Raw genomic sequence first — 12,292 nt, 5'->3', positions numbered from 1 at the left:
TTTTGGTTTTTGCTTTTTGCTTCAGTAGCTCATTAATACCACGTTCTAAAGAATAAAAGAAAACTTTTTATAACGAGAATAATAAATAAAAACCACATGTTAAGAAAAAAACACATTTCTTCTGTTACAATAATTAAATTTCAGATGTCAACCTCCATTTACTACACTTATAATTTTTCCGGTTTTGATTTCTGATAAAATTGGTATGAACATATTTTCAAAGCAACCTTGCAACATAAAACGATCAAGAACCCCAAAGTTATGTAGAAGAGAGTTCGTCTACTGTCAGAAAATGGCATTGAAGCATTATCAGCGAGTTTAACCCTGTCAGATCGAATAAAACATCGTTCCTGGAACTGACAACAAGAATTGTTTCTGACATAATGGAAGTCAAATGAAGCTTTTTATTGTGGGTTAATGTTTGGCTCATTATATCATGGTCAGTTTTAATAGTTTGAAGTCCTCTCACAGTAGAAGCACCATGGTTTGGGGGAAATATGAGAGGTTTTTTTATGATCCTTCATTATTTGCAGTGGAATTTTGCAGTCCTATTAATCATTTCTGACTGACTTTTATATTTTACAGATTTCTTCTGAAATCTTTTGGTGGAGTTATTGCCCTTTGACCTTTTTGACACAATTTTTTTCCTTCAGATGTTAGAAAATAAAATGTTATTCAATCAAACATGTAAAATGTAAAGTTCTGATAACTTTAACTTTGAATTTGAGTAAATTCTTAAACTTGTAATATATATCTTTGAATTAAAAATGAGTTTTGTTATTTTTTATTTTTCTGTATCAAATTTGGTGTATACACCATTATTTCCACTGCTAGTTACTATTCAGTAGTTCAGGTTGACCCCTGGTCAGTTCTAACTGCTTCTGTGATTGATTAAGTGTTGGAAATCCAATCTTATTGTTTGTTCCTAGATAAACATCCTTGTGAACAGAAGCCCCCTGGGGCCACAATAATCTGACCCCTGGGATAACAGGTGGCCTATCTCTGTCACCACTGAGAGATTTGATAAACTGCATTCTTTCTTGTGTAAATATGCTTCCATGTCTGTTTACGTCTCAAGAATAATTTGTTAGCAAAAGAAACACAGAAAAATTGCACGTTTTTGTAATTGTGTATGATGTTTGAGAGATAGGTCATAAATATTTAACTTATTAATGTAATTATTTATGAAAATTTGCATCATTTTTTTAATAATTCTTATATTTTCTAAAAAGCTTTGCGATGCAGATTTTAATTTTTAGTTTTTCGAAATCTTTTTCAAGTTTTCTTTCAGATTCAAATGTGAAATATACTTAATTTTTTAACAAAATCGAAAAAAATAAAAATAAATTAATTGCATTTGTTGATTTTATGACGTGCAATGTAATTGACCACAATTCTCTTGTATATTTAATTTCTAGATGACAATAAATTTTTTGCTTGTCTATTGAAAACTTTTCGACAGGATTCAACAAATAAATATTAGAGGATGGGATTTAATTAAAAAAATGATTTCACAATGCAAGATATAATTACTCTTTACAGAATTGAATTACCCGATATCTTTTGTCATATAAATACTCTATTATTGCACTTTAAGTTCAATCGCTGTCTGTTTTGACAAAAAATTGATGTGGTTTTATTCACGACGTTTTGACGTTAATCGTGGCTATATAACAATTATTCCAATAAAATTAATCAATTTAGCACCAAACAAATGCACTGATTGATATTTAAGTAGCGACATTGATTTTTTATAGACAAACAGTAAATATATTTGTTGTTTTTCACACAAGTGAACAAGATTTTTTCCCTGTAAGAAAATGATCAATCAAATATCTTTGGCAGATTCATAATTGATTATGACGACTAGTCATATCTTATGTTTTCAATTGATTTGATAAACCAACAAAGTTGACTGTATACATGCGTCTTCTGTGGACACATAATTCGTCATTGTCCCTCAGATTTCAATCTTTGTTGCATTTGTTGACAAATATTTGAGTAAGGTGTCATAATAGAGTTATCTTCTCCTTATTGGATTAAATTTAATTAGTGAAAGAAAAAAAATGTTATTAACAATCGAAGCGGAAAAAAATTAGATACCGATCGAGTCCAATTAATTGAATATGACGTTGATTCATGACTTACTATCTTTAATTAACTCACTTAATGAAGTGAATTTGACGTGACAAACGAGGACAAAAGACAACTTTGTTGATCAAGGGGTATATCACAATAGTAAATGATTAAATCATTTCGATCACTCATTTAACGATTATACTACAAATACTAGTCTCTAAACTGACAATGAGAAACGAGAGAGACAAAGAAAAATTTGAAACATTGATACAAGGTCAAGAAGATTCATTTGGAATCTCTGTCTTTCCGTAACCCCTAGAAATTGTGTTTTAGCCGCTGAATAATGATGTGCCAAGCGTTGATAAAATGCGCCTGTTGTTTTCGTGGATAACCGATAATAATTCGTATAGCTATTCAATCTCGGCTTTGATATTATTCATTTAATGCCAGGAAGAAAAGAATCGGTCCCTGTATCTATAATAGTTTATTATGTAGAATAAACAAGAAATTTCAGCCACTTATATCTTATCACGACAGCCTTATAAATTTAGCCTTCATATAACTCATTCATTGCAAAAAGATAAAAATGAATAATGTTCACGCTAGCTTTTATTTTTCTGTTGATTTAAGGGACAAAAAGTTTTGAAGATTAGTTTTTTTCTTTGTTTCTTTAAGTTTGGGGTTGTCTCGTAAATAGGTTTATTTATCTAAGGGAAGTGATAGTAGTAACATAAATTAGGAGAAATGACTTCAGATTACAGTTTTCACGATTTCCGACCTGACGATTTGAAGGATGGGTTGTCTTCATTTTAATAAAACCTGTCTATTAAGACCAGAATTCTGACATTGGACCTGTTTGTAAGACATATATATGTTCTCTGTGCGGGTGGGTCTTCACAAATTTATTGATTTGAAAAAGAAAAGTACTGCATATTAGCAAAAGAGATAGAAATTAGTTGAAATCCTGAATTTCATGAAAATTTTCAGTTTTAGCTACAAACAACAATTAATCAATTTTATAGAATGAAAGTTTCAAATTAAAAAAAAATAGTTTTCAAATTTCATAAGCGTCAAAATTTATTTGAAAGGACCAGATGTTTACACATTGGAATATTTCTTGCCACAATTCAAGAAATTTGCCCTGACAGGCGTATCCATTTAATGTTCATAGCTTTGTTTATAACTTTAATTATCAGAAAGAAAAACAGTAGCAATTTCTAATTATCAAAGAATTGGTCATTGTCAGAACTAATAAAAGCATCTAAACTGAACTTAAAACAAGCATCAATTAAACATAAATAAGACTAAGACCACACAGATCATGTAGAGATAAGGGGAGATAATCGTCTGCATGTCAGACATCAAATGCTTGTGGTTTTATTGAGAATTTTAATGCTGTTCATTTTGAATTGCCTGTCATCGCTCTTTCTACTGCCATTTGGAAGATTTCATTCTGAGATTTAGATGAATAAATGGTTTTGATGGGATTTTGTTCTGCCACTGTTCTTTGCTACAGTGATAGAATATGAAATTTATTGTTTCAGTGTATTTAGATAGATTGTTATCAGAGAAAAGTTGAATGGCAGAGAATTTTTTTAAATGGGGGTTGGTTTAGTGTAAAATAAATTGCTCCATTATTAATTTATAATAAGAAGAATATATTTCTCCAATAAAGGGCCAAGCATAATCCTGTTTATAGAAATGGTTGATATAGGTTTTTGATATTTCTAGTTTTAGATATATTTAATCCTTTGAAGGTAATAGGTTTTCTTTTTTTATATTTGATAGTGGAAATAAGCAGTTGGTTTAGAAGATCAGTTGATTAGTTGTTTATGAGTATCACTCTATACAAAAAAAATCCAAATACAGAAAATGAAATAACAACATCTTCTTTCATTTCAATACTCAATTACATTATTCTTTCAAAACTATTTCCATATTGTGAGAAAAAATTATTCATGATGATACTTTGTAGTTGTTTTGTCAACAAATAAATAATTTTAATTCTTTTATATTTTACAGTTCCATCTTCAGTGACCTCCCATGTGTCTTCCAAAAGTTCATCTCCTGTAACCATAGATACGAAGAGACGTTCCATATCACCTCTGACTGCATCACCATCATATAAGGTATCACCACAGACCTCACCAAGCATGAGACAACCAAGTCCTCAGACGTGTCCTTCACCTTTGTGGACAGATCCAGCCAGACAAGAAATACCACTCAATCTCTCAAAGCCCAAAACAGAGGTCAAGGATGATTATGAAACCTACAGCCGTGGAAAGTCAGATGTGATGACTCCTCCTCCTGCTCATAACAACCATCATAGGAGACAACCCACACCTTCCTCGCCTCCTCCCGAAACTCCGCCTCCTTTCATGGGAGTTGGAAACCCATTTGGATTCCCTCAGTACCATCCCTTCATGATGAACCCTATGACATCTAGTGTGTTTACCAACTTCACTGCACGCCCACCTATCTTTAACGGAAAACATCTAGACAAGGTATATTATTGTTATTTTTCTAACTGACTATGATAGGCTTCAATAATTCAAACTTGAATTTTTGGGGTGAAAATGCTGAAAAATTACATTTGTCAAATTGTTTCATAGAAATTTTATGAATTGTTATATTTTTTATATCAGAATGTTATGAAACTCTTTCTAGCTGAAAAATTCTCCTTTCAGTTTTCCAAAAATACGACAACAATTGATGCATAATATTAAGGTTACAATGGACAACACATTAGGTATGATCATTTGTCAGAGGAAGTGAAAATTTTCCTCTTTTTCATTTCAATATCAATCATGTCCTTGTGGCATCAAATGAATTTGAAACAGTATAAGGGAAATAACTCTATATTTTTTTTATTTTCTAGGAGTCATTGGTACAGGATGCACTAGCTAAACATCTCGCCCAGTCCGCTAGTACACCAGTTTTTCCAGGGTTTGCAGGATTGCCTATGTTCACTGGGGCACATCTTCCACAAATGCCACAGTTACCAGGGGTCAAGGAGAGGTCAGATCCTCAGGACGAAGACAGTCAAAATAGCAGTAGCTATGTCCAACATTTACAAAGTATGTGTTTATAAGCAGATTGACCATTCAAGTATTAAATTGTGTTTTCCAAGAATGATGCAATGAAATACAATCAACAATGTCCTTATGTAAATAATTTCAATTTCTAAGAAAATATCATCGGTAATCAGATATCCATTCATGTAATAAATTTCACCAAATAAATGTTCAACAAAAATGTTATAAGTGACTGGAAATTACATTTTTCTCAAAAGAACAAAAATAAACTACACACCTAATCAGTTAAAAATGTGTTTAGTTATATCTCTATTTTCAAAGACAATATCATTAACAATGGTATTATTTTGTATCTATAAAAACAATTGTTTTAACATGCTTTTAATTTTTATTTCAGGTAAAATGTTTGGAGCCAAAATCATTCGCTCACCAAAAGATAAACCGGAGCCTGCAAAGCCCCACATTAAACGTCCAATGAATGCCTTCATGGTATGGGCAAGAGAAGAAAGGAGAAAAATTCTCAAGGCCTGCCCAGATATGCATAATTCCAACATTAGTAAAATTTTAGGTATGAATATTACATTCTAATAAATTTTAATTTTAACAGCCATTTTATGTTAAACTATTGAAACGCTCACTTCAAATTTCTTTTTTTCTTCTTTTTTTTCTGGATCTTGTCGGAAAAATATTCTTCATCTTAGCTTTGTAAATGAAAACTATTGTATGCTATTAAATATTACGTTGATTTCAAAGACAATTTGTACTTTTAGTTGTAGTAATTGATTATACGAAATATTTTTGACAAGTTATCTAGGATATGTTCGTCAGAAATTTTCATTAATATTATTTGTACATCAATGAAAACATCGTCTTTGATGTCATTAACAAACATCCAAACAGCTGATAAGAATATGTTATTATGTAAACAAATAAAGGAAATGTAAATTTCTTCAGTTAAAAGAAATTTGAATTATTGCTAAATCCATGTTTTAAAAAGGAACAGATGGTCGTTTATTGTTATTTTTACCTTCAATTAACAATCACTTTAGTATAATAGTGTAGTAAATTTTAAGTGAAATGGCATTAAATTTGCAAATGTTTTATTTATTTTTTTAATTTTTGATAATTTAGGAGCGAAATGGAAGGCTATGACAAATGCAGATAAACAACCTTACTATGAAGAACAATCTCGACTCAGTAAATTACACATGGAGGCACATCCTGATTATAGATACAGGTAATGACATCTTCCTTTGTAATTTCCTCCAATAGTGGAGCACTCAATAAAAAAATTTGAAATAGAATTATAATTTGATAAATTGCTTCTACACAATATTAAAAACAAAATACTTGTCCACTAAAACATTTTTATTGTTCAAAATGTAAACCACAACTAAAGGAAAAACTTTTCAAATTAAATCGCTTGTTATCATTGTGAATTTGAAGAAGAAAAATCCAAATTACAGTTAAGGGGAAGTAACTCAAATAATTTTTACATGGAACAAAAATTTGTATTTTAATATACAACAGACACAAATGAGATTTTGAATAATGAAATAATTAAGTGGACTACCATAGAAAATAATTTATATTTATTGCAATGTCTAAGCGAAAGACCATTACATTTTTTGTTTTTAAATAATTAATGAATTATGGTAAAATTACAACAATGTTTTATAATTTCATGTAAAAAGAACTTTTCATTTAATTTGCAGACCTAGACCTAAACGGACTTGCATTGTTGATGGTAAGAAATTACGTATTTCTGAATACAAACAGTTAATGAGGTCACGACGACAAGATATCAGACGTGTTTGGTACGGTGATTCTGGTACTACATATGTGGAGGGATTACTCAATAATGGTAAGTAAAGAATTTTTGAAAGATAATTTTTATTTTCGATAAAATATTTTGAAGAAAAAAATGATTGCACAATCTTAAATGCAAGTATAATAAAAAAAAAAATCTTATCATTATGTGGAAAATATATATTTGAATTATTCTATGATCATTTGCATTAAAATGTATTTTAAGAAGTAACTTAAACTTTTTATCTTCTATCTGTCAATGGGAGATAACTCAAACTTTTTAGAAATAGATTGGAAAATAATTTCATAAAAATTGATGTACCATCTTTCCATAAAGCTGGTGTATTATCATAACTTATGAATAATTTGAAAAGTAGATCTGTTCTATCTTCTTTTCTTTAATTCACAACTTCATATATTATTATTAATATTTTTTTTAAGCTTAATTAATACTATTATGTTAATATGATGGGATAAATAACTTAATGAAAGGGGAAATTAAAAAAAACAAAATTTATTGTTTGAAATATTATTTACTGGTAAATGTTTAAGTAATCAACTTTTATTATTTCAACAGGAGAAGGAGGAAACACATCAAGGTCACCTTTTGACAATGGTAACCCAACAATGAATGGATCCCCATCCACGTTCCACAATAGTATCCACCATAATGACGAACACATGGTGAACGGTGACGAACCGATGGATAGTAGTGATGGTGAATTTAGTGACAATATTGACGCTTCATCAGACATTAGTAGGGAATCCTCATCATTAAATTCTATAAATAGAAACAGTTCCCATGGAAACAGTAGTCTGCAACAAGCTGCAACGTCATAGTAACCGTGTTATGTTATGTATGAACAAATGGCAGCAGGGTCTCATATATTGTTGTTTTTCTTTATTTTATTGTACGAAAGAGTGCTTGACGAGGTAAACAGGACCGAACACTTAAAAAAAATGTTAGATGGGAAAATTTGATAGTGTATTGTTCTGTAGTTAGTACTTGCATTTTATATGTTGTTCTTTGAGAACAAAATTATTGAATGATTTAAATTATCCAGTTTATTCTCATAAATGACAAAAACTTAAAATCTTTAAATGTTTTGAAAAGATTTATCTTATAATAATTTTTATTTCACCTTGTTCTGCATGAATGATCTCATATTAAGATATTAAAATTATTTTGGGCATTGGAAAAATTTAGAGTGCTGTTTGCATAATTGCATTGCTAACAGAAAATTCTAATTTTCCATCTTAAATAATAACTATGATAGAAATTGCATTAGGAGTTTGATTTTAAAGTTAAGTTATTTATAAAAATGAACTGGAAAATATTTGCTCATTCAATTATAAACGGCAGAATGAAATTCTGAAGTAAGTGTTTATAATACTTACCTGAATTTAAGACACTTTGCATAGTTGTTAACATTTGTAAAACACTCGCCTGAGTGGATTTTTTAGACACTCAATTAGGTGTTTATTTTATTTTGGTGCTAGAAGTATACATGTTTGTGTGTCTGTTCAGATGTTAGTGATGTAGTTGTGATAGTGCTTTTATGTAATTGATAAATATGATCCATCCATGTTTTTTTAACAGGACTACAAAACTGTTGACCATATGCACACTCACTTGGCATTTGTCCTTGACCAGAATTATTTATTTATAAATTATGAAATTTTGTTAAATTGATATTTAATTTTTTTTAAATATGTTTTTCCTTCTTTCTTTTTTTTTTTATCGGAATATGTTTTTCGTACAATTTTTCTTCCAAAATGTTTGAAAAATAGAATTAGTAACAAAAAAATTATAATAAACATTCTGTTCTCTGAATTGAAACTTCCGGCTGTATAAATTCTTAATTTTGAAAAGAAAAAAAATTAAGAATATGTTTTGGTGAGTGTCTGTTGTTATTTTTTGCTATGTTGCCATGACGATGTCCAGTGACGGGACAAATTTTCATGTAATGTATGGTGCAGTCATAGTGACATTGTCTTTTGATTGGTTGAAACCTTCCAGTCTTATATTGGGTCCAATTTTTTATATATATTTGAAAAATATTACGCATGAATTTTATTGTGTTAATACGCAAATATATTTTGTATTAAACTCAGGCAGACTCCTGCTAAAAGTCCCATTGTGTATATATGTTGGATGATTAAATGGAGAAACCATTGTCTCATTGTAATAAACAAATTTTTAGTGAATATGCAAGTTTCATATTGTTTATTTTAGCATTTTCTTTGTATTTCTCAATAAGAAGGAAACAGGTTTTTTTTTTAAAAGTTAAAATTTAAAAATAAAAAATAAAAATTTTGTTTTTTAAACATGTTAAATGAGTTTTAGAATTTTCTTAGTTACATTATTTGTGATTTTAGACATTATGATTCTTTCTTCTTGAAAAATAAAGAAACGATTGAAGATTTTGTAGTCTTCCTTTGTCATACATCTTTCTAATTTATTATTGGATTATGTTTCTCTTTTTTTTATTATTCTATGGATATTTAGGCTGATCAAAGCTTTTTACAATTCCAAAAGTTTGATCTTGTGCATTAGATGCATTATAATTTGTACCAGTTGATATTCTCCAGATGATATTCCTAAACATTAGAATAGGTACCAGTTGATAATCCTAAATTTCATACAAATTAGGTTAATCCTGAATTTTATAACAATCAGTAAAAGAGAATTACAAAGAATTTGCTGAAGCTAACATGATAACTTATGTACAGAACAAATGTAGGCTGTTAGCATTTATTTTTTGTTAAATTTGTTACATATATATATAATTATATTAAAGTTAGAATTATTAATTTTATGTTATAACTTTTTTTTTGCTCAGAGCTGCCATAACAAATAACTGCTAGAAAATATCGTCTTCTTCTACAAATTCATGATGGAAAAAAATATATAATTTTTTTTCACCATTTTAGAAATTCTGCATTGCTTTTCTTTAACTTAATATAGGTGCTTATGAGACTTGCATGATAAATTCTGAATTTAGATACCACCAGTCCAAAATAGTTCCATTTTCATAACGATTGATATATTCCATGTTTCAAACACAAATTCCTACTCAGATACAATGTAGTATCTTAGCAACCATTTAGTAACCATGACATCCATTTTTTTTGTTTTTGTTATTTATTATTTGTTAACATATTTTTTGTGTAGAACAGTAAAATATCAGCAATTGTTATTTTGTCCAAAAAAAAGTATATTATAAATTGGGCATAAATGACAAAATGTCCAAACATGTATGATGCTAGTAATATTTTAACATGCATTTAAACTTAAAGTTGCATTTTGTACTTAAATATTTGAACTGAGGAGAGAAATTGAAAACTAGATTGATATTTAGATATTTCTAGTCAGCTATTAATAGGATGCATTTAAATTTTTTGTTCATGCAACATATATATTTCAAATAGAATGCTTACATTACTTGAAGCTATTATTGAAGTTCAGCAACTGTTCTTTCTAGTGGACGCAAATTAAGAAGCAGCTCTATATTTGACCTTTTGCATTTATATATTGGAACTACAAAATCTATGGCAAATTCAATCTGGATGTTAGATCATCAGCTAGAACTTTCTGACAATTACCTTAGGTCATCAGATATTTTTGTGAATATATTTTTTAAAGATTTGAGTCAATTTATTTTAAAATTAATTGACACATTGAAAACAATAAATCTGGTGAATTAAAAGGAACCAGTTTATTTGCAATTTTGGAATCCAAAACAGTTGATATTTTCACCATCAGCCCCAAAAACAAAACGTTACTCTGTTTGGTGACATATCTATGGTCTCCTATCAGAGAAATGGTGAATTTTAGGGGAGATAACTCATGATTGAAGATATTACCCAGAACACATCAGATTCAGAAATGGTGAATTTGAGGGGAGATAACTCATGATTTAAAATATTTGCAAAAATATGTAATGACTTCTGTAGGTAAAACAATTATATAACTGCTTATATTAGAAAGATGATTATTTGTCATATGACATTAAGGTGCCATTTTGAACAAATTCTTTACATAACCTTGACAACCATTGCTGATACTAATTATTTGTTTACAAAATAGCTATTGAACAAAACATTGTTTACAGTTATTTTAATTTTTTTGTGACATCAGATTATTAATTAAATAATAAACTTTTTTAATTTACTTCTGTGTTATCATATTTTTATGCCCCACCTACGATAGTAGAGGGGCATTATGTTTTCTGGTCTGTGCCTCCGTTCGTTCGTCCGTCTGCTTCAGGTTAAAGTTTTTGGTCAAGGTAGTTTTTGAAGAAGTTGAAGTCCAATCAACTTGAAACTTAGTACACTTGTTCCCCATGATATGATCTTTCTAATTTTAATTCCAAATGAAAGTTTTGACCCCAATTTCACGGTCCACTGAACATAGAAAATAATAGTGCGAGTGGGGCATTCGTGTACTATGGACACATTCTTGTTTTATCCTCATAATAGTCCCTGTCTACTAATCTGTACAAAGCTGATAGTCAGATGCAGATCAAGGATTTTGGAAAAAGGGTGTTTGTTATTGTTATGACCAAGTAGGTCAAGGCAAACAATATTTTGGATGATTTAAGGCCGAAAAAAAGGATATATTTTCAAATCAGCATCCTCTGCACACCCTGAATCCGCCACTTATATCATTAACCTGTTCATATAGCTATGCATTCGGTCACAAATAGTCACTCTCTAAAAATTTTAATTCCCTTGGAATTCAGATATAAAACCTGTTATGATCATTTCCACTGCTCGAAGGTGAAAAGTTTACAATGAAACTGTCCATACATTGAAAATCATGGTTAAAAACAGTTCAATATAGCCAATCTTGTGTATGTACAAACATTGATTTGACTCTCAAACTTTAAAATCCCTCAAAATGACCAGAAACTTTAAAATATTTTTCACCACCAAAAGTCATGGCAAAAAAAAACTATACCTGTGCATCAGTTCAAAAATAGGTTCAGGTGCTGACTGCCAATTTCAAAACTCCTTGACATTATTATTCATCATTACTAGCTACAAGAGGTGTTGAGTACATAGAAGTAAAATACTTTTGATGATCATAGTTAGTCCCCTACCGATGAAGTCAAAGGTGACTTTAGTTTTGCAGTCGTCTGTCCATCTATCTGTCCATCCATCAGTCCAGCAAATCAGTTTTCCACACTTTTTTTCTACATGGTTGAAGATATGGATTTGATACATGGGGTATTATTTTATCATAGCAAGTTACATATCAAGTTTGAATTTTGTTCCAATCTCAAGATTTTGTGCAGAGTTATGGTCCTTTGACTTGGAAAATTCACTCAAATTGAGACTCCAATAACAAAAAATATTCTGGAATA

General features: G+C 29.6%; 1 protein-coding gene across 9 annotated transcripts in view; it reads left to right on the top strand.

Moving 5' to 3' along the window:
* LOC143083331 (uncharacterized) overlaps positions 1–11,097 on the top strand; it is a 74,481-nt gene extending 63,384 nt beyond the window's left edge. For all 9 annotated transcript variants that reach the window (XM_076259598.1, XM_076259596.1, XM_076259592.1 and 6 more), the window contains exons 4-9: positions 4,102–4,583; positions 4,958–5,156; positions 5,512–5,682; positions 6,246–6,351; positions 6,830–6,978; positions 7,501–11,097. In XM_076259598.1, the coding sequence (XP_076115713.1) occupies positions 4,102–4,583; positions 4,958–5,156; positions 5,512–5,682; positions 6,246–6,351; positions 6,830–6,978; positions 7,501–7,763 (1,370 nt within the window). In that variant the 3' untranslated portion in view covers positions 7,764–11,097. The remainder of the gene's footprint in view (positions 1–4,101; positions 4,584–4,957; positions 5,157–5,511; positions 5,683–6,245; positions 6,352–6,829; positions 6,979–7,500) is intronic.
* The last annotated feature ends 1,195 nt before the right edge of the window (positions 11,098–12,292 follow it).

This window comes from Mytilus galloprovincialis, chromosome 7 (genome assembly GCF_965363235.1).
Source record: "Mytilus galloprovincialis chromosome 7, xbMytGall1.hap1.1, whole genome shotgun sequence".
Lineage (NCBI taxonomy): Eukaryota > Metazoa > Mollusca > Bivalvia > Mytilida > Mytilidae > Mytilus > Mytilus galloprovincialis.
Note: the sequence above shows the minus strand (reverse complement) of the source record. Positions and strands in the feature narration are given on the sequence as shown.